At 43.6% G+C, this 24,016-nt stretch overlaps 2 protein-coding genes across 2 annotated transcripts in view; both read left to right on the forward strand.

Annotated features, from left to right (window-relative positions):
* The first annotated feature begins 235 nt into the window (after positions 1-235).
* LOC137534304 (zinc finger protein 84-like) lies at positions 236-15,175 on the forward strand. The gene is made up of 3 exons (XM_068255737.1): positions 236-319; positions 3,108-3,213; positions 12,882-15,175. The coding sequence occupies exons 2-3, from the start codon at positions 3,117-3,119 to the stop codon at positions 14,330-14,332; spliced, it is 1,548 nt and encodes a 515-aa protein (XP_068111838.1). The 5' UTR covers positions 236-319; positions 3,108-3,116; the 3' UTR covers positions 14,333-15,175.
* LOC137534310 (zinc finger protein OZF-like) overlaps positions 12,981-24,016 on the forward strand; it is a 58,814-nt gene continuing 47,778 nt past the window's right edge. The window contains exon 1 of the mRNA XM_068255749.1: positions 12,981-13,042. The gene's annotated coding sequence lies outside the window, so the exon portion shown is untranslated. The remainder of the gene's footprint in view (positions 13,043-24,016) is intronic.

Raw genomic sequence — 24,016 nt, forward strand, 5'->3', positions numbered from 1 at the left:
AGGCAAACTAACATAATATCTGCTAATGTACCATAATAACACATAGGTAGGCAAGTATTTTTAGCAAATTTTTTGATGTTAATGCGACTAATAATATATATTGCTTATGTCACTGAAATTAACATAATATAGCTATAGAATGTGTCCTCAGCGCAGGAGGCGGCCATTTTGCTGTAGACTAGAGGAAGCGAGAGAGGGCTTCTTGTGCTCTAAGCTGAACAGGAAGTCCTGGCAGGGTGTGAAACTGGACAATAGGAGAGCTGCTGCATATAGGTGACTGCAGGCTTGTAGATTCATACTCTCTCCAGATCACATCCAGGTGAGCAATGAGTGTGGGAGATGGGTATACTGCAATTTATATTACATATGCATGCATGCATGCATGCATACATACATAATATATAGTAAATAAAAAAAAATCTTGCTGCAATTGTGGAAGGATACTAGATGGCAGACTTTAGGGAACCCAGCAGGAAACATCATAGAGAATACACTCACAGCACCCTCTACAGCACAGAGTTGTGAATGACTAAATAGTGTGAGTGTAGTGTACTACAACTTATTGAAAACCTAGCAGAGAGGGTGCTAGTTTCTACACCAGGGGTATCCACACTTTTTCAGCTTACAAGCTACTTTAAAGTTTGCCGCAGCCAAGAGATCTTCAAGTATAGGTAGCTAAGTAAAGGTGCCTAGTATAGGTAGCTAAGTATAGGTGCCCAGTATAGATAGCTAAGTATAGGTGCTTAGTATAGGTGCCCAATATATGTAGCTAAGTATAGGTGCTCAGGCAGTACAGGTAGCTAAGTATGGGTGCCCAAGTACAGTAATCACTTACCTCCCTCCAGTTCCAGCGTTGGTGTCTGCAACCAGATCTCCCCTCCTTTAGCCTCTACAGGAGGGCGGACGAGACAGCGGCCGTTCGTTCCGGTGGAAGTCAAATGTGGCTGCGTCCCATCAGATTCTACTGTTGCTGCTCGTGGCCAATCAGGGAAGGGATGGGGAGATGCGCGGCTGAATAGAGAGGCCCTCCCCTTTAGCCACGTATCTCCCCATCCCTTCCCTGATTAGCAGCGAGCAGTGGCAGCAGAATCTGATGAGATGCGGCCAACAGCTGTGATCTACAGCAGCCGGCTGCCAAATTTGATGGGACGTGGTAATGTGGCCCTGATCTACTGGTAGATAGTGATCAACCTATTGGGCAGCCCTGGTCTACACAATCAAGTTAGCTGAATTTCGCAATGAGGTGTCTTGCTGGGTCCCCTAAAGTAGACTAGTGCTGATTAAAGAGTTGTTGTTGTTATTGATTAATAAAGCGCCAACATATTCCGTGAGTTGCTACATATCTGCCTAACTCATACATGACAAACTCCAGCCTGCGGTCTAAATCTGTCCCTGCAATTACATTTAGCCCCAACTGGTTTCCTTAATTTGGATTATGTTAAGCCCACTCTAGACCACCAGGGAAGCTATATTGTAGGTGAATCCCTAGAACCCCAGGGGAGTCAAATGGGGGAGGTGGGGAAAGCACTAAACACTAGGGAATTGTATAGCAGAGATTGGGGCCACTAGACACCAGGGAACTGTATAGGGGAGGGAGGAGGAGCACTAGACACCAGGGAACTGTATAGGGGTTGGAGGGTGGCCATTATAAAACCAGGGAACTTTATTTAACAAGGGGGTGGCCAGTAGACATTGAGGTTGGCCCGCGACTAGGTCCCAGTGTTCAATTTCGGCCCACGTTGTATTTGAGTTTGACACTCCACGCTTAACCCAATACTGATAAGACAGCTCTTTAGGGCTGATACAGGTAGAAGCAATACTGTACCAATTAAATTTATTTACAATTAGACATAAGCGGAAACTTCTGAGTCTGGGCAGCAAGCTGGTGTCACACACCAAAACTTCCCTTCCCCCGGTTTGGTGTTCAGAAGCATATTGTAATGTGGAGAGTGATTTGAAGATATGACTCCGCTCTTATCCCATACTATTGCTTTCCAAACTTAAAAGAATGCTGTAAAGGGGTAGGGGGGAAAAGATTTGAACTTACCCGGGGCTTCTAATGGTCCCCTGCAGACGTCCTGAGCCCGCGCAGCCACTCACCGATGCTCCGGTCCCCGCCGCCGGTTTTCTTTCCGGAATTTGTGATTTTAAAGTTGTAAACCACTGCGCCTGGGTGGCCGCATCCTCGGTCCCGCTGACGTCAGCAGGAGCGTACTGCACAGGGGCGACAGGTGACGGGGCGCGAAGGCCCCATTTGTGCGGTAAGCCCTGGCTCCCGAACTTACCAGGCCAGATTGCAGAGGGACAAGGCGGAGGTGGAGGATGGTGAGGGATGGATCAGCCTGAAGGGGGCTAGACGAAGCTCCAGATATGTATAAAACCTTTTATCCTTCGTAAATGTGAAGTGACTGTAAAAACGAAAGTCAGACACCCACCTATGGAGAGGGTGGGTATATACCCAGCATGGAAGCGCAATCACCCAAAAAATTGTGCAGGACCCGAATTTGACTATTGCCTGTGTCCTTGAGTGACCCTCCTTGCCCGGCTATATGCAGAGTAAGTGGTGAGCAGAGCTGCCAACTTGGTGCGCCGGGGACCTCTTCACCCTGTCGCACAGTTCCTCCGTCTCTGCTCTATAATGACTCCTAGTGGTGACTCTCAGTATGTGCACCACTGGAGGAGTCGGAGACGAGACTGTGTGACAGGGTGAAAATTCTGACAGTGCTGAGACAGGTAGCAATTCTAGCTCGCTCCGCTCCCTGATTACTCTGCATATGGTGGGAGGCTGCCTTTACTGAGGAGGTGAGGCTAATTAATTCAGGGTATACTTCTGGCTGTACTGTAGAGGCAGCTACCTAATACTGGGGCACATTTGCTAACTGTACTGGGGTGGGCACAATTTGGTGGTGGGGGGGGGGGGGCGCACTTTCAAATCTCTGCCTCCAGTGCTGAAAAACCTTGTCCCGTTCCTGCTGAATGTGGTTATGCTTGGTGAAGCATTTTCTCTGTATTCCTAGGATTCCACACTAGGACATTTTGCACCATTATCATGTTTTCATCATGAACTTAATTCTCAAAAATGTGTTTTGTGCTTTGTATGTTTTTAGTAAGAAAGGATGATTCGTGTTAAAACTAAAGAAGAAGAAGAAGAGGTGTTTGTGAGGGGAGATGAGCCATGTAAGGAGGAGGAAATTCCTGTACAGATCAGCTCAGGTGAGGGATAAGCACTAAATACAGGAAAACCTCATACTTTCCTCTTGTTAACGCACTGCAACCATCTCTACTTACCTGTTCTCTGTCAGTGAAGAAAAGTAATCAAGAGACCATATGTGCCCTCAGATAGCAAAGCAGGAGACATCAGCCCCTATTCGCAGTAATGGGGAGATAGTATGTGCCCAGTGGGGGAGTCAGGCGTCATCAGCCAATATTAGAAGTAATGGGGAGACAGTGTGTGCCCAGTGGGGTAGTCAGGAGTCATCAGCCCCTATTAGAAGTAATGGGGAGTATCTGCCCAGTGGGGGAGTTAGGAGTCATCAGCCTCTATAAAAGGAGCAATGAGTAGACAGTATGTGCCCAGTGGGGGGTGGCTAAAAGGTCAGTGAAGTCGTTTGTTAGTAGTGGTGAGCAAAAAAACCTCTACTCGCATTGAAATTGTCACTGACTCAGGCAGGGGATCACATGTAACCAATCCACCAATCAAAGCCTCTGTCTGCTAGTTAAAGGACACAGTATAAATTGCAAAATGACTGGGTCTCCACCTGGATAAGAGCAAATGCAACTTAACCTTTAACCACTTTGTCCTCCTTGACGTATAAAAACGTCAAGGAGGACAGGCGCGCTCCCGCGGCCGATCGCGCGTGTGCACGCGCACTCCCGGCCGTGGAGTCGGTAGCCACGGAATCAATGTATCGGGCTGGGGAGCCCGATCATTGATTCCTCTCCCCCGCTGAAAAAGCGACAGCTTCTCTCGGAAGCTTCGCTCTTTCTGAAGCTGTGTCCCTCTAAGCGTACATTGTACGCTTAGAGTGACGTCATGTAAAAAAAATCGAGATTGCCATCTTGTGGCCAAAAAGTAAAACTACATGTAAATGCCCAAAAACATTACAATACACAATATTTCCCCAAATAAAACACTTTTAAAACCCACCCTCCCAAAAATGCCCACATAAAATGTTTAATAAAAAAAAACAAAAAAAACATTACTATAAAAAAAACAAAAACACATAAATATTTACCTAAGGGTCTAAACTTTTTAAATATCTATGTAAAGATGAAATATTTCTCTCTATTTTTTTTTTATAAGCTTGTAAATAGTGATGTATGCAAAACGGAAAAAATACTCTTTTATTTCCAAATAAAATATTGTCGCGATACATTGTGATAGGGACATAATTTAAATGGTGAAATAACCGTGACAAATGGGCAATAACAATACGTGGGTTTTAATAATGGAGGCATGTATTATTTTAAAGCTATAATGGCTGAAAACTGACAAATAATGAATTTTTTCATTTTTTTTCTTATTCTTCCTGTTAAAATGCATTTACAGTAAAGTGGCTCTTAGCAAAATGTACCCCCCAAAGAAAGCCTAATTGGTGGCGGAAAAAACAAGATATAGATCAGTTCATTGTGATAAGTAGTGATAAAGTTATAGGCTAATGAATGGGAGGTGAACATTGCTCGGATGCATAAGCTGAAAACGACTGAGATGTTAAGTGGTTAATATACCATACTAGCAAAAACACAACGTTTCGGCCAGAGGTGTTTCCCAAGTGTAGAAAGGCCTCTGGACAGAACGTTGTGTTTTTGCTACTATGGTATATCAAAGATTAACTTGCATATGCACTAATCCAGGTGGAGACCCAGTCATTTTGCAATTTATACTGGGGACTGTATACACCCTTCAGGGATCCGGGTGTGGACTGACTGACCCCCTGGTTCTTTTAATTATGCAGCAGTTTGAGGCTCCAGGCTGTTATGCTGGGTACACACTATGAGATTTTCTGTCCGATTTACTGTCAGACCGATTATTTCCAACATGTCCGATCTGGTTTCCGATCGATGTACGAGCATTTTCCAATCGATTTCCTATTAAAGTGAACGGAAATCGATCAGAAAATGCTCGGAAAGCAGATCGGACATGTTGGAAATAATCGATCTGACAGTAAATCGGCTAGAAAATCTCATAGTGTGTACCCAGCATTACTGTCTTTTCTGCTAGTTAAAGGAAAGCTGTAGTGAGTAGACTATGCTGGCTGCCATATTTATTTCATTTTAAACAACACCAGTTGCCTGGCAGCCCTGCCTATCTATTCGGCTGCAATAGTGTCTGAATAACTCTAGAAACCTCCAGCCCCTTTCGTCCTAATTACTCCCTCGTCACCATCCTCCACCTCCGGGATCCTCCGTTATTGTTTCCGGTAACTTCGGCCAGTCGGCACCGTGCAGCCTTGCGCAATCCTGTAGTACTGCACAGATGCGGTTATGGCCGTGCCACGCATGAGCACGCAGGAGGCGAAGGACGCCGGCGAGGGACGGATAGGGCTGAAGGGGCTGGAGGAAGCCCCAGGTATGTATGAATTTGTATTTAATCTCAGGTTTACTTTAAGCCTTTTATTTTTTTTTAAATGCATAAAAAAGTAAATTTGCATTTATCAAGAATGATCGGTGTTTTATGCTTTGCACCCGTGTGTGTTGTAATAAATGTATTGAAAGTACATGACTGGCTGGGTCCTGTGATTCCTTTTCATATTAAAATTTGTGTACTCTTGCAGAACCCCCATCGCTGGATGTTGTCCACTCATCCCTTTATTCCTTCAGCAGTCATATGGGGTATTGGGGAGTAGCGGTCAGAATTGTCACCATCACTGGCCTCCACCTGACACTACCCGTCCTCTCCTGCAGCATTACCTTCCTATTGGCTAAGCCAGGCATGGGCAAACTTGGCCCTCCAGCTGTTAAGGAACTACAAATCCCACAATGCATTTGCCTTTATGAGTCATGACTGTGGCTGTCAGACTCCTGCAATGCATTGTGGGACTTGTAGTTCCTCAACAGCTGGAGGGCCAAGTTTGCCCATGCCTGGGCTAAGCTCTGGCTCCCAAATTATTCACTGGGTTCTGCTATAGCCACATTTAACATTGCAGTCTATGACAATGCCAAAATTACCAGGCACCACTCGGCACAAAAATGATGTGCCTGGATCCATGCAGCAGACAGCTTTCTGAAAGCATTCTTGGGCACACAATTTTTTTTTCCAATGTGAATTTATCTGAATTGGCTGCATCAAATATGAAAATTGTGCAAGTAATGACCTAGTGACATAATGATCTCTATTCAGCTGTACTAACCTTAAAAACTCTGGGAAAGTGATCTCAAAACACACGGGGGAAAAATTACTTTTCAAGATATACCGTAGATATAAATTCCCAGTAATAAATACCACCTAGAGACTTGACACCACCAGCTGTATAATATGCCTGCCCTCTAATCTTGTCCTAGAATTGTTATATCTGAGAGACCTCTAAGCCAAGATCATAATCCTGAGGAAGTGAACGATACCTTTTCTAAGGTTCACGAAATGGGTTGAGTCCTAAAAATAACTTCGCTCTGGTCATACTGACATTTATATACAATAATTTTTGTGTACTATATGAGAGTACGTCTCCTGCTTATAAATGCAGAGGAGGTGTAGTATTTGTGTGTATGCCCTTCAAAAATAAGGGAGAAGGTGCCCTGTCCCCTCCCCATACTAAGGGAGGTATTTAGGGGGATCCATGAAGTATTAAAGGGAACCTTAACTGAGAAGCATATCGTTTTTTTTTTTCCTTTTACAATAATAATACCAGTTGCCTGACTCTCCTGCTGATCCTGTGTCTCTAATACTTTTAGCCACAGCCCTTCAACAAGCATGCAGATCAGCCACTACTGCAGCCAAATACATCAGCAGAACTAACAAGCAACTGGTATTGTTTAAAAGGAAACATCCATATCCCTCTCTGTTAAGGTTCCCTTTAACCACTTGAGGACCACAGTGCTAAAGACCAGGCCATGTTTTACTAAAATGGCCACTGCAGCTTTAAGGGCTCGCTGCAGGGCCGCACAACACAGCATACAAGTGATTTCCCCCCCCCCCTTTTTTTTTTCTCCCCACCAACAGAGCTTTCTGTTGGTGGGGTCTGATCGCCCCCCGGATGTTTATTTATCTTATGACAATTATTTTTTTATTTTTTTTATAAAAAAGTGCATTTTACTTAAATTTTTACCACCCTCCCCATTTCCTTTATGAGCAGGAAATGGGCGTGCAACCTTTGCGCACGATCTCCTGCAGTAGCCGGCCCCAGGACGTGATGCCAATTGGCATTAGGTGGTCCTGGGGCTGCCGCCACGGTCCAGCGTGAGGCGGTCTTAAGGTAGTTAAGTACACAAGACAAAAAAAAAATCTGTGTTTTTTTTATCTTGTAATATCAGGTTTGTACATTTTTAGCATGGTGAGATTCTGAGGACAACAGAATATAGCAGAATGTGTTAGCAAATTGAGGGGCTTATACACACCATGCAATTTCCCATCAGATCAACTGATCGATTGACAATTTTCAGCACTTCTGTTCTGCTTCTGATCGAAAAAGTTATGGATTTTGCACAAAATTGGTCTATTTCTGGATCGGTAGCAGATTGGACATGCTGGAGATTATAGATTGATCAGTTGATCAGAGTTGAAAATGACATGGTGTGTATAAAGCAGGGCTGTGGAGTCGGTCCAAAAATCCACCGACTCCGACTCCTCAGTTTAGGATTCCACCGACTCCGACTCCTCGACGCCGACTCCTCTAATTTGCATATTACAATTTTGTTGATTAAAAGTATGCAGTGTTCTCCCCAGGCTCTTTTAGCCGGGTGCTCCACCCGGCTAGATTTGGTGACCACCCGGCTGTCATTTGCTCACGTTCTCACCACCTCTTATGCTGTAAGCAGAGTTGCCCTGCATTTTCATCTCTCCCCACCCGGCTGTTTTTTCATGCCACCCGGCTACAATTTTATGCCACCCGGCTGGAAAATAGTTCTGGGGAGAACACTGAGTATGTAACATGAAATTCGTCTCTTAACTGCCAACGCTTAGGAATTTTACATAGTTACATAGTTACATAGTTATTTTGGTTGAAAAAAGACATATGTCCATCGAGTTCAACCAGTACAAGACAACTGAAGTGAGAAGAATATGGAGACTGCCATATGTATTCCCTTTAGGCTAAAACTAGTCCTTGGTAAGAGTACTTGTAAAAGGTACAAACCGGAACAAAGAACATCTATCAGGCCCTAGGCAATGTAACTGTGGGTACATGTAAGAATGATGTGCAGGTACTCTGCAGGGGAATGAGGAGATTGTAAACAGACAACACCTCTGTGTTCAATGTGCACAGCATTCTCAGTGGATTCCCTGCAGCTCTGTGGGGAGTGCATGTGTAGAGTATAGTACTACTGTGTAACAAAGTAAACCTGAGACTGATGAAATTAAAGTTTTATACATACCTGGGGCTTCCTCCAGCCGCCTTCAGAATAATCAGTCCCTCATTGTCCTCCTCCACCACCTGGATCTTCTGCTATGAGTCCAGGTACTTGAGCCAGTCGGGCGTAGTGTGCATGCACACACTACGCCGCCAGGAGCATACTACACCTGCGCAGCACTATTGCGCAGGTGCAGAATGTTCCTGGCTGTGGGAGCGGCATGCGGCCGGACAGCGCTGACTGGCTGAATTACCAGGACTCATAGCAGAAGATCCGGGTGGTGGAGGACAGCGAGGGACTGATTAGCCTGAAGGGGGCTGGAGGAAGCCCCAGGTATGTATAAAACTTTACTTTTCATCCGTCTCAGGTACCCTTTAATTTGCAGTCACTAAACCAAATTTAACATATCAAATTATTTCATTTCATCAGCAAAGGGAGTGCATACATTTGCAAAAATCAGCATCAATGCAGAATTATTTCCATCTCATTGACCATCTCTATTAGTGACACAGCTACACATCAGGCTTTATTCTTACAGCATAGATGTTATTTAGTATATATAAGAGATTCCTGTGTACACATCATATATACAGTCAAATCAGATATGTATATCTGACCTTAAAAATACGGGGACTGCTTTATTGAAGCAGCACAAGTAACTAATTTTGATTGGTTTATTTCATTTTTGTGGACTAAGCACAGCTATTACTGTATATATACTGTATATATACATTATTTTTAATGACTATTATCTGAGAAATAGAACATTTTATCATATTTTCTATTTTAATTACAGTTACAAATTCATTAGGAGTCGGAGTCGGTGCATTTTTTCCCGACTCCGACTCCAGGCACCCAAAATTGCCCGACTCTACGACTCCGACTCCACGACTCCGACTCCACAGCCCTGGTATAAAGGTGGCCACACACCATACAATTAAGAGCCAATTTTACACCAATTCGATAATTAGGATCGGTTGTCCCGAAAAATTGAAAGCTTTTTATCACAGGCCCCCTAGTGGCTGGACCGCACCATGCCTTCCAATATATTTCAGTCCACAGACCATCCAACCTCTGGACACAATCGATGAGCTGAAACCGATGGAATTGTGGCAGCAGACAGACTAGAAGGAGGCATGCGAACTATAAAACCAAACTATTTGGCTGCCACCATCTCTTTTTAAATGGGAAAGAGAAGCCCACTGACTGACTCTAAGACCTGTGGATAAAAATGGTCAACAGGCTATTCTGGCTAATAACATCACTTCTTGGTAGCGAATCTTCAGAAATCTAGGATTCGTTCTGTGTGGCTGAATAGTAGGTGTATCTGAGAAATAAGTGACTTTTAGAAGTCGTTTATTATAAATGCAATATAAATAATTATTGTATTCAGAAAATCATTAAAATCAACAATTAAAGAGACAAGTAACCCAGTATAAAAATAAAAGGGAAAGAAATAAACAAATACTTAAAGAGAATCTGTATTGTTAAAATCGCACAAAAGTAAACATACCAGTGCGTTAGGGGACATCTCCTATTACCCTCTGTCACAATTTCGCCGCTCCTTGCCGCATTAAAAGTGGTTAAAAACAGTTTTAAAAAGTTTGTTTATAAACAAACAAAATGGCCACCAAAACAGGAAGTAGGTTGATGTATAGTATGTCCACACATAGAAAATACATCCATACACAAGCAGGCTGTATACAGCCTTCCTTTTGAATCTCAAGAGATCATTTGTGTGTTTCTTTCCCCTGTTCTCATGCACTGAACTTTCAGGCTGCTTGTTTCTTCCTGCAAACAGCTTTGCCCTTGTCTGTAATTCTTCAGTATGTGAAAGCCCAGCCAGCTCAGAGGACGATTTATCCAGCTTGTAAAAGATAAGAGAGAAGAGAGAAGCTGCCCTAATCTAAATAATACACAGGCAGTGTGCAGAGAGGGGCCTGGAAGGGTGAGTTCATAGCAGAACCACAACACTGAAGAACTTGGCAGCCTTCCAGACACTGGCCGACAAGTCTGACAGGGGAAAGATACATTGATTTATTACAGAGACAGTGATAGTATAAAGTGCTGCAGTAAGCCAGAACACATTAGAATAGCTTTTTGAACTTGTAGGATGATAAAAAACAGGATGCAATTTTTGTTACGGAGTCTCTTTAAGGTTCCTATGAAATATGTCCTTATTGTGGGAAAGCAAGTTAAGTTCCTTTGTTTCCGGACCAGGGGACTCGGCATGAAAGTCCAAACAGGATGGATGCCAGCATGTCCTCAAGCTGGCAATATGTAATCTGGATTATGTTCAAGGTGGAGGACCACTCCTCCCTGCCTGAAGCTTGGTTTTGTTGAAGCTAGTTTTGGGGTGGGACCAAGCCTGCACCGGTTTACAACCAATCACAGTTCACCTCCCTGGAGAGAGATTTTTAGGTTTAACTTTGGACCACCAAACGATAAATGCCATATTTGGGCTAATGACAGATTCAAAATCCTCAGGATATAACAGTTCATATGACATCAGACGTGGCTTCCATATTATGTTCTGTACCGGAGAAGTTTAATAACTTTGTTGTGGCTTATCCTGGCCCCCCGCAAGACTGGTATCAAAATGTTCCACAAGACACCACAAATCAAATGATATAACTCCCATAACTGTCCTGGGTACGGTATTCCTTAGACACACAAAAATCATACATTGCGTTTATTTTTCCTCTGCCCCCAACGGAGTCAGGAAGTCTGATCTCCTGCTGGGTCTATCCTGTCCATAAAGGGAGCCAACAACCCCTTTGCCATTTGGGTTTGCTGCTGGGAAGCTTTCACACCTATAGGTGTCATTCTCTGAAGGAACTTCTTTTGAACAAATTATTTAAACAAACCTTCCTAATCAGAGAGCAAACGTATCTCATGAAAAGAAGCTCTGCCAGCAGCTATGAAAGGCAGAGACTTCAGGCTCGGCAGTCTGCTATCCCTTAACATACAATTTGTGGTTGTAACGTTTACTAACAATCGGTGTATAAAACTGATTGCGATGGCGTTTTCTCACGGCTCTTCCGTGTTTTTTTTTACAGTCGTTCGAGAAATCTGATTTCCTGCTTTTATTTGATAAAAGAAGATCAGGAGTGTTGGATTTTTCTGATCAATTCTTATCAAAATTGTATGGTGTGTGTGTGTGTGGTAGAGTGCCAATTACTTGATGTACAGACCCAATCAATTTTTTCTGAGTTTTCAATCATTTTTTTTTTCATAATTGGGGAAAGAATTTACGTGTATTTGGTACATTGATCAGATTGTATGTGTGTGGTACATTAATTAGATTGTATGTGTGTGGTATATTGATTAGATTGTATGTGTGTGGTACATTGATCAGATTTACAGTCCTCTTTAAAGGAGAACTGTAGTGAAAGGTATATGGAGGCTACCATATTGATTTCCTTTTAAGCAATACCAGTTACCTGGCTATCCTGCAGATCCTCTGCCTCCAATACTTTTAGCCATAGACCCTGAACAAGCATGCAGCAGATCTGTTGTTTGACACTTTTGTAAGATCTGACAAGATTAGCTGCATGCTTGTTTCTGGTGTGATTCACACTACTGCAGCCAAATAGATCAGCAGGGCTGCCAGGCAACTGGTATAGCTTAAAAGGAAATCAATATGGCAGCCTCCATATACCTCTCACTACAGTTCTCCTTTAAAGGGAACCTGAGGTGAGAGGGATATGGAGGCTGCCATATTTATTTCCTTTTGAACAATACCCATTGCCTGGCAGTGCTCCTGATCCTGTGTCTGATACTTTTAGCCATAGACCCTGAACAAGCATGGAGCAGATCAGGTACTTTGACTCAGGTTTTACTGGATTAGCCATATGCTTGTTCCAGGGTTATGACTTAGACACTAGTTATGCCAGAAGATCAGCAGGGCTGCTGGGCAACGGGTATTGTTTACAAGGAAATAAATATGGCCGCTTCCATATCCCTCTCACCTTGGGTTCCCTTTAAAGTCCTAACTAGTCTATTTTAACTAATTCTTATATGTCACTCATTTCCTTTTGAACAATACTAATTGCCTGTCAGTGTCTGAATCACGCACCTGAAACAAGCATGTGGCAAATGCAGTCACACTTAAGTCAAACATCTGATCTGCATGCTTGTTCTGGGTCTACCTCTCAAAGTATTAGAGGTAGAGGAGCAGCAGGACAGCCAGGCAATGTGCATTGTTTAAAAGGAAATAAATATGGTAGCCTCCGTCTCCCTCTCAGGTCAGATGTCCTTTAAGACCATCACATATTTCAGTGTGTCATAGGGTTGTCTCTTTTTGTTATTTTAGAATTGTTCAAATATTACCAATGTACCCATTCCTATTACTACACATTTTATATTCTCGGCAGATGGACGGTACATCCGCAGTAACACTGGTGAGCATCCTGGTGACTCCCCAAGTAGTGACAGTGATGATGACACATCCAGTGATGGTGAGACAACAGAAGAGGATGGAACATCCAGTGATGGTGACAAAACAGAAGAGGATGAAACATCCAGTTCTTCAAATGTAAACTCCACAACCCCATCAACCTCATTATCATGTTCTGTGTGTGGGAAAAGCTTTGCATCAAAACCCGTTCTTTACAGACACCAAGCATGGCACTTCCGTGATGATAAGTGGATTACATGTTTTACATGTTGGAGAAGTTTTGCGCTGGAATCTGAATGTGTCCTTCATGTGAGGAAGCACTTACAGGAAAAGCCATTTTCATGTGCTGAATGTGGGAGATGTTTTGCCTACGAGAGTGATTTTAATCAACATCAGAAAGTTCATACAGAAAAGAAGACACTTTCATGTTCCATTTGTGATAAGCGTTTTTCTAGAAGAAGTCATCTTGTTATACATGAAAGAGTGCACACCGGGGAGAAGCCATTTTCATGTTCCAGTTGTGATAAGCGTTTTCCTACAAAAGCACGTCTTGTTTCACATGAAAGAGTGCACACCAAGGAGAAGCCATATTCATGTTCTGAGTGTGGGAAATGCTTTGCCCAAAAGAGCGCTCTAAATACCCATCAGCGTCTTCACTCAGGGGTGAAGCCATTTACATGTTCCAGTTGTGATAAGCGTTTTCCTACAAGAACACATCTTGTTAAACATGAAAGAGTGCACACCACAGAGAAGCCATTTTCATGTTTAGAATGTAGGAAATGTTTTGCCAACGAGAGCTATTTTAATCAACATCAGAAAGTTCATACAGGAAAGAAGCCTTTTTCATGTTCCATTTGTGATAAGCGGTTTTCTAGAAGAAGTCATCTTGTTATACATGAAAGAGTGCACACCGGGGAGAAGCCATTTTCATGCTCCAGTTGTGATAAGTGTTTTCCTACAAAAGCACATCTTGTTTCACATGAAAGAGTGCACACCGGGGAGAAGCCTTATTCATGTTCTGAATGTGGTAAATGCTTTGCCCAGAAGAGCTCTCGAAATACCCATTGGCGTGTTCACGGAGGGATGAAGCGATATTCATGTTCTGAATGTGGGAGATGTTTTGCCTACGAGAGTGATTTTATTCAACATCAGAAAGTTCATACAGAAAAGAAGCCACTTTCATGTTCCATTTGTGATAAGCGTTTTTCTAGAAGAAATCATCTTGTTATACATGAAAGAGTGCACACCGGGGAGAAGCCATTTTCATGCTCCAGTTGTGACAAGCGTTTTCCTACAAAAGCACGTCTTGTTTCACATGAAAGAGTGCACACCAAGGAGAAGCCTTATTCATGTTCTGAATGTGGGAAATGCTTTGCCCACAAGAGCGCTCTAAATACCCATCGGTGTGTTCATGAAGGGATTAAGTGATATTCATGTTCTGAATGTGGGAGATGTTTTGCCAACAAGAGCTATTTTAATCAACATCAGAAAGTTCATACAGAAAAGAAACCTTTTTCATGTTCCACGTGTGATAAGCGTTTTTCTAGAAGAAGTCATCTTGTTATACATGAAAGAGTGCACACCGGGGAGAAGCCGTATTCATGTTCTGAATGTGGGAAATGCTTTGCCCGGAAGAGCACTCTAAATAACCATCAGCGTGTTCACACAGGGATAAAGCCATAGTAATGCTTTGAATGTGGAACGCGTTTCATCAGAGAAAGTTACCTTGTCAAGCATAAAGAGGATCATATCAAGGCAAAGCAATGTTGGTGGCAGCAAATGTTTTAGCCACTGAGGCCATCTTACTGCACATCAGCAAAACCATATTGAAGAAAAGCCATGCTGATTACATGGGGTGAAAGAAAGACATGTTACTCGGCTTCAACAAGGGAAAACACGTGTCCAGAAATCCCAGATGATGTAGAGGAAGGCATAAATTCTTCTAAATTATTGTCTAACTTGCTTTAACCTCCTGAGCGGTATGCCTGACACGGTGTTGGGCATGCAGCTCAGGATGTTTTAGAAGGCACAGGTGTCCGCCAGTATGTTTTCTAGTACTATGTAGTCGGCAAAAGGCTAGCTAGTATAGGTGCCCCCTCGATCCAGCCGCTCTTACTCACCAAGCCTCGTTCCAGCGATAGCAGCAGCCTCTCTGCCCAGCTCCAGTATTCCCTGGTATGGGGCGGATCAAGACTGCTCAGTGCAGATCCTCCCCATAGAGAGTACCACAGCTGTGTGAGGAGGCTGTAGCGATCGATGGACAGAGGCTTGGGGAGTAAGAGCAGCTGGATAGGGGGGTGGCAGGCACCTATACTAGCTAGCCTATTGCTGCTTACATGGTACTGGAGCCCATACACCTAGAAAACTTATTCTGGGAAACGCCTGTGCCTTGCTCACCTATACTGGGGACACCTGTACCTACCTAGCCTATGCTAGGGACACCTGTACCTACCAAGCCTATGCTGGGGGACACCTGTACCTACCAAGCCTATGCTGGGGGACACCTGTACCTACCAAGCCTATGCTGGGGGACACCTGTACCTACCAAGCCTATGCTGGGGGACACCTGTACCTACCAAGCCTATGCTGGGGGACACCTGTACCTACCAAGCCTATGCTGGGGGACACCTGTACCTACCAAGCCTATGCTGGGGGACACCTGTACCTACCAAGCCTATGCTGGGGGACACCTGTACCTACCAAGCCTATGCTGGGAGACACCTGTACCTACCAAGCCTATGCTGGGGGACACCTGTACCTACCAAGCCTATGCTGGGGGACACCTGTACCTACCTAACCTATGCTGGGGGACACCTGTACCTACCAAGCCTATGCTGGGGGACACCTGTACCTACCAAGCCTATGCTGGGGGACACCTGTACCTACCTAGCCTATGCTGGGGGACACCTGTACCTACCTAGCCTATGCTGGGGGACACCTGTACCTACCTAGCCTATGCTGGGAGACACCTGTACTTACCTAGCCTATGCTGGGGGACACCTGTACCTACCTAGCCTATGCTGGGGGACACCTGTACCTACCTAGCCTATGCTGGGGGACACCTGTACCTACCTAGCCTATGCTGGGGGACACCTGTACCTACCAAGCCTATGCTGGGGGACACCTGTACCTACCAAGCCTATGCTGGGGGACACCTGTACCTACCAAGCCTATGCTGGGGGACACCTGTACCTACCTAGCCTATGCTGGGGGACACCTGTACCTACCAAGCCTATGCTGGGGGACACCTGTACCTACCAAGCCTATGCTAGGGGAAACCTGTACCTACCTAACCTATGCTGGGGGACACATGTACCTACCTAGCCTATGCTGGGGGACACCTGTACCTACCTAGCCTATGCTGGGGGACACCTGTACCTACCTAGCCTATGCTGGGGACACCTGTACCTACCTAGCCTATACTAGACAAGACAAGACAAATAACATTTATATCGCGCTTTTCTCATGGCGGACTCAAAGCGCCAGAGCAGCAGCCACTAGGACGCGCTCTATAGGCAGTAGCAGTGTTAGGGAGACTTGCCTAAGGTCTCCTACTGAATAGGTGCTGGCTTACTGAACAGGCAGAGCCGAGATTCGAACCCTGGTCTCCTGCGTCAGAGGCAGAGCCCGCCTTAACCATTACACCATCCAGCCACCACTATACTGGGGCACCTAGACCTACCTACCTACAATAATTTGCTGGGGTATTCCGAAGACAAATGGGCACCGCACGGTGGGCGACATAGGACAGGTAATGTATAAATGCACACATGGGGGTACATTTATACACTGGGAGGCAGTGCCAAGGCAACGAATGTGGCCAATTCCCAAGCAATGTCAAGTTGAAATCGAGCGGAAATCGGCCTGTGGAGTATGGGCAGCCGACAGATCTCTCTCTAATCCGATTCAATCAGAGAGAGATTTGTCCCTTGGTCCAATCTGCTCATCATCTCTAGATGTATGGCCACCTTTACATTCCTGTTGGTGCAGGCTGAGCAGCTGCAGCTTGGAAGTATAAATAGAGAGATTTTGGGGGTAATTTTGAAATTCAGTTTAGATTTTGTGCATATCATTTAATTGATAAGATTTTAATTGATCATCTATGGTATTGTTGGTTGACTGTAGGATACCATAGTTGATCAATTAAAATCTTATCAATTAAATAATATGCATATGCATAATTTTGTGATTTTATTATTGATAATCATATGCTAACCATATACAATTAAGGAAATCATTTTTATTGTGTTTGTGCACAAATAAATGTACTGAATTGATTATTTATTCATTTATTTATATTGATTTTATTCAAATTGCTTGTCACCAGCTAATTATAGCAGAAATCCTAATTTAAGCGCGGTTTGATATCTGAATTAGCCTTAATTAGCTGGCTAAGTCTTGTTACCCGACGGCTATGAGAAACTCATATGATTTGCACTGAGGGAAATCCTAGGAGGGAAATGGTCAAAATTAGGGCTATGCTGAATCTTGGAACTTTTGATTATATACCTGTCATTCATATGTTTCTATTTGCAGAATGACTGAAGAAAACAATATGTGGAGTAGGGTCAGGATAATGTGTTCTCTGATAACTTGGAGAATTTTCTTAAAGTTGTTCTGAATAATGTTTTGTGTGCTATTCACATTATTTAGTATGATGCATTACTGTTAATGTTGATTTTGGCTTTCCTCAATGTAAGCTGTAAAGTAGTCTGTTTTGTTTTCAATAAACATTTCTTCTGAAACTGAAAAAACAGTCCTCCCATAAGCAGCTTCAGGCAGTGCATTCAGTGCCCGTCAGCTGCCCCAGCACCAAGTGGGTGCTTGCAAGCTCTCGCCACAAGCAGTGCGGAGGTGTTTGTCCTATGGATGCACATTTGAGCATGGCTGTAGAGACATGAGGCTTTTTTGCTGCTGTGTAACTGCACCATAAGTGCTGACATGCACGTGGCCATTTGCTTCCTTGAAATTACAGCTGGTAGGTGTGCACTGGCCAACAAGATGGAGGCAGAGCTGTGCAGCAAGCAAACACTCCAGCTGTCCATGCGAAATATGCCTAATACAGCTTTTTGTGTGTAACTGTCTTCAACCATCTTGCTTAAAGAGACTCTGTAACAATTTTTTCAGCCTTAGTTCTTCTATCCTATAAGTTCCTATGCCTGTTCTAATCTGCTCTGGCTTACTGCAGTCTTTCCTAACTGCACTGTCTCTGTAATAAATCAATGTATCTTTCCTCTGTCCTGTTTGTCGGGCTAAAGCTTGATTGTGTGGAATGAGCAGGGCTGCTTGTGATTGGTAGAAGCGATACACACCCTCTGCAGGCCCCCTGCATACTCTGAATGACTCATACACTATGCTTAGCTGAGCCTATTAGAAGCTGGTTAGTTTGTTTGTAAACACTGCCTAAAACTGTTAATTACAAGCCAGGATTGCAGCAGAGAGTGGCAGAAACAGCACAGAGGGGCACAGGAGAAAATAATGAATAGAATGGTATGCTTTTTATTGTAAGAATATTAGAGTACAGATTCTTTTTAACCACTTTGCATCCAAACTTTGTTTCCCTCCTATGGACCAGAGCAGTTATGATGTTTTATGTTTTAGCTATGTCCCTATTTATTATGCAATAACTTTATCCCTACTTTGAACAACTAAATGATATATGTCACAAGGACCCCTCGTGGCCAGACCGCAAATTGCCTTCCAATCGGTTTCAGCACACAGACCATGCAAGCTGTGGTCGCGATCTTTGCGCAGAAACCGAGGGAATTTGGGCAGCAGCCCAACTAGGAGGGAGCCTGTGAGGTACGGTAATTACAACTTACACACTATTTCAGGGTATAACTGCCACCACCTCTGTTACCATGGGACAGAGGAGCCCACTGACTGTCTGAACCTAGATCTACAAATAAAAACGGTTAAACACACTCTATTCTGTCTAGCTAACAACAATACAATAGTAGCGTCTCTTCAGAAGTCTGGGTTCAGTTTCTGTGTATAGCTGAATAATAGGGTAGCTGGAACAACAACTGACGATAGCGTCGGTTTATTGAAAGCAATATAAATAATATATACAGAAAATTATTAAAATCAACAATTATAGAAACATTAATAGCCAGTATGAAAAGAAAAGGATAAAATACTCAGGTTCGTGGAAAGATGTCCGTTATGGGAAAACTTGTAAAGTTCTTTTGTTTCAGTTCAGTTCAAAGTCCAAACAAACCAGGTGCCAGCATGTCCTCAAGTTGGCAAGGATATAATCAGCATGATGTTCAAAGTGGAGGACACTGAGTTTGTCTCCTCTGCCATTCTTATGCCCCTGATCCAGTAGGAGGGAGTGAGGGCGGGAGCCACACACCCCCTTAGAATATGAGATGAGTCCTCCCCTTGTCCTGGGGACCAGAAATCATATGTAACCATATATGGGCTCTATCTCACAGAACCGTACAGGTCAGGGCAGATTTACTAACATTTTCAGGTTTCGATTTACCCAGCAGCCTGATACCAAACATTAGGGGTAGGACCCCTGTGGTATCATCAGGGCACTTTCGAACTGCCTAACTGGCAGTCTTTACCTCAGAATGTTCTGAAACGTTTTCAGAACCAGCACCAGACCAGGCCCAGCATGCTCTGGGAGTTTGGGGAGCCTGCCCACCTGGCAATACAGGAAATATGACACTTATAGCAGTTTATGGAATATTATATACATCTGGGATTTACAGCAGGTCATTCCCAGGCGAAGGCTCTTTTGAAGCTTGGGGGCAGCAAGCTACGTGTCAGCTCCCCTGCTGGGATTGTAGCCAGAGAGTCTGACTTTATCCCCAATAAATTGGTTCTGCCACCCTGCTTATCAACTCCATCTGATGGATGGGCCATTAGCACAGCTTGATGCCGGGGACACTCTGCAGCAGGCTCCTGCCTTTTGGTGGGAGGAGGGAAAGAACTGTCTTTTAAAAAAAAAAAAAAAAAAACAGGAATGTCAGTTTCTGATTACTGCAATGGCTGGCAAATCTGACCAAGAAATCGGAAAAATCGATGGCGAATTCCTCCCGGCTGTTCTGTGACAGCTGGGAGAAAGAGAAACTCCAGGTTGCTACAGGTAGCCCCTACACAACCAATCCAGATTCTATTGATCTGAATCGCAATCGATGCAGAGAATCGATTGCGATCGCATTTTCTTCACAGGCGGTTCTAGGACGCGTCTGCAGCCACACAACCGTCCGTGACAATATATATCATTTTTTTTCGACACAAACCAGACTCATTGAATGTCATTTTTTCCCAAAGAACAATATTGGTTTTTATGCATTTTAACCAATTATAGATTTTCATACAGTATATCCCGGGGAGACTTTATCTTAACTCCAGGGGTGTAGATATACATACCTCCTGGCGATCGCCACTGCAAACACTCTCGTGCGCCTGCGCATGTTCATGTCTCCGCCCATTAGTAGACTTATCGGTGAATGGGAACGCATGTTCCCATTCACTGACCAAAGTGCCTTAGATCAATGATCTCCAGCATCAATGAGATGCCGGTGGTCATTGTCAAAGTGAAAATAAAAACATACACTATTTCCTTTTGTACTGTTAACAGAACCAAGAATATAAAGGGGGGCATCTAGTGCCCAAATAGTAAAATGGTACTCTAGTACATTAAACTAAATTATTAACTCCTTACCTCTCCCGCTCTCCCATAGTTACCAAAAGAAAATGTTTGTATATTAAAAAAAGTGAAATTTAAAAAAAATACATAAATAGGGACCTTAGGGACTCAACTTTTTTAATATGTATGTCATGAGGGTATATTACTGTCTATTTTTTCAAATAAGGGCTTTTATTTTGTGATGTATACAGAGCTGAAAAGATGCAACTTTATTTCCAAATAAAATATTGTAACCATACATTGTGCTAGGGACATAATTAACACGTTTGGGTCAAATGGGCAAATAAAACGTGAAATTATTTTTTTTTCCATTATCTTATTATTATTCCCCTTACAGTGCATTTAGCATAAAATAATTCTTAGCAAAAAGTACCACTCAAAGGAAGCCTAATTGGTGGAGAAAAAAAGACAGCTATGGATAATTTCATTGTGATAAGTAGTGATAAAGTTAGGTTAGACTAGTGTGTGAAGGAGGAGCAATGAGCGAGCCATGAATGAGGGTGTATAGGATACCACGGGAGGTCTTGTTATCTACATGGAGCACTGATCCGGAGCAGTGTATAGGGGAGAGCCCGGGCAAAACTCTATGCTGTGAAACTAGCACCATACTAGTGAGTGTTTTTACCTTTTAAACAGATTTTGTGAAACTTTATTGCACCATGAGAGGCTGTATTATTTTCATTTGAGGAAACGGAACCTTGCAGCAGCAGTTTGTTCCTCTGTAGTGGGGGAATACTCTAAGGTTGGGACCAGTAGTCGGATATCCTCTGTACGGGGGACCGTTGTGGATGGGAGTGGCTGAACAGCAGCTGAGAGCCACATAGCCTGGGAAGGGGGCTGAGACCCTTCATAGACTGACTCATGTAATTAAACTAAACCTAAACCGATTCAAATAAAAAAAAGTTTAACTTACCTGGGGCTTCTACCAGCCCCCTGCAGCTGCCCTGTGCCCCCTCCGTCACTCACCGATCCTTAGGTCGCCCACCGCGGCTCAGTTTGATTTTAGAGCGACTGACCAGCCGATGGCCAGTGCGCCTGTGCGGTCCTGGCTGCGCGCTCCTCTGTTCACAACCCTGTTGCCGGGAGCTTCCTGCACATGCGCAGTACTAAAAATTGTGTACTATGCATGCGCAGGAAACTTCCGGTGACAGGAGCGTGAACGAGGATGTGCTTGGCCAGGGCAGCGCAGGTGCACTAGCCATCGACTGGCCGGTCGCTCTGAATCTAAACTGAGCCGCGGCAGGGGACCGGAGGATTGTTGAGTGATGGAGCGGGCACAGGACAGCTGCAGGGAGCTGGTAGAAGCCCCAGGTAAGTGAAACTTTATTTATTTGATTTTGTTTAGGTTTCCTTTAAAGAGAAACTCCGACCAAGAATTTAAAGAGAATCTGTATTGTTAAAATCGCACAAAAGTAAACATACCAGTGTGTTAGGGGACATCTCCTATTCCCCTCTGTCACAATTTCGCAGCTCCCCGCCGCATTAAAAGTAGTCAAAAACAGTTTTAAAAAGTTTGTTTATAAACAAACAAAATGGCCACCAAAGCAGGAAGTAGGTTGATGTACAGTATGTCCGCACATAGAAAATACATCCATACACAAGCAGGCTGTACACACCCTTCCTTTTGTATCTCAAGAGATCACTTGTGTGTTTACCTTCTGTCCCCTTCAGCTCTCATCCACACTGAATACTAGTTACAGGCTGTGAGGCTGATCCTTTCTTCCTGTCTGTAATTCCTCTGTGTCAGCCCAGCTCCTTTCACAGCCTAACAGAGGAGGATTTTTATCCAGCTCTCTTCTATCACTGATAAGATAGCAGAGAACGCTGCTGGCTTATGTAAATAACACACACACTGGAGTGTGCATAGAGGGGGAAGTGCATAATAGACCAGCACGGAAGAGTTGGCAGCCTTCCAGACACAGGCCGACAAGTCTGACAGGGGAAAGATACATTGATTTATTACAGAGACAGTGATAGTACAAAGTGCTGCAGTAAGCCAGAGCACATTAGAATAGGTTTAGGAACTTGTAGGATGGTAGAAAAAACGTAATTTTTGTTACGGAGTCTCTTTAACTTTATCCCAATCAGTAACTGATACCCCCTTTTACAGGACAAATCTATTGCATTTCACAAACAGACCATCAGGGGGCGCTGTATGACTGATATTGTGGTGAAACCCCTCCCACAAGAAGCTCTGGTACCGCGGTACTCTGGGCAAACTGCCACAATGTAACAATGTACACAGACAGGAAATGGCTGTTTACAGCTGTCTGTAACGGCCAAAACAGCTAGGAACAGCTACATAACCTGCCCACAGTAAAAATGTCACCATGTAATACATGTCAGAATGTGAATCTGGGAGAAGAAAGATTTTACAATGAGCAAACACTGACTAAATCATGTATACATAATTATTGTAAAAATGAAGCACTTTTTTTATTACATTATTTTCACTGGAGTTCCTCTTTAAGAGACAAAGGAGCTGGTGAGTTTGTTCCCTTATCATTTACATCAGAAGCAACCAACAGTCACAGTACAGCGGAGATACTGAGAACAGCTAATTGTGAATTGAGAACTGTGGGCAGACTTGGGTTATTTGAGAATCTTTTGTGGGTGCATATTGGCAGCGCTGTTGTAATTATTTTCTAACATACAGACAGCCTGTTTTGAACTGTTGGTCCTCCTCGGTGCATGGCAGGGATTGTGGTGGTAACGCTACTACAGTGGGATGCGAAAGTTTGGGCAACCTTGTTAAAAGTTGTGATTTTCCTGTATAAATCGTTGGTTGTTAAAAAATGTCAGTTAAATCATATAGGAGACACACACACAGTGATATTAGAGAAGTGAAATTAAGTTAATTGGATTTACAGAAAGTGCGCAATAATTGTTTAAACGAAATTAGGCAGTTGCATAAATTTGTCATTTTATTGATTCCAAAACCTTTAGAACTAATTATTGTAACTCAACTTGGCTTGGTAAGCTCAGTGACCCCTGACCTACATACACAGGTGAATCCAGTTATGAGAGAGAGTATTTAAGTGGGTCAATTGTAAGTTTCCCTCTTTTAATTTTCTCTGAAGAGTAGCAACATGGGGGTCTCAAAACAACTCTCAAATGACCTGAATACACAGATTGTTCACCATCATGGTTTAGGGGAAGGATGTAGAAAGCTGTCTCAGAGATTTCAGCTGTCTGTTTCCACAGTTAGGAACATATTGAGGAAATGGAGGCTCAAAGTGGCAGACCAAAAAAAATCTCGGATAGACAGAAGCGACGAATGGTGAGAACAGTCAGTCAACCCACAGACCAGCACCAAACACCTACAACACATCATTTTGCTGCAGATGGGGTCACTGTGGATCGTTCAACCATTTGGCGTGCTTTACACAAGGAGTGGCTATATGTAAGAGTGATGCAGAGGAAGCCCACAGCACAAACAGAGCCGCTTG

This window comes from Hyperolius riggenbachi, chromosome 10 (assembly GCF_040937935.1).
Source record: "Hyperolius riggenbachi isolate aHypRig1 chromosome 10, aHypRig1.pri, whole genome shotgun sequence".
Taxonomy (NCBI): Eukaryota; Metazoa; Chordata; class Amphibia; order Anura; family Hyperoliidae; genus Hyperolius; species Hyperolius riggenbachi.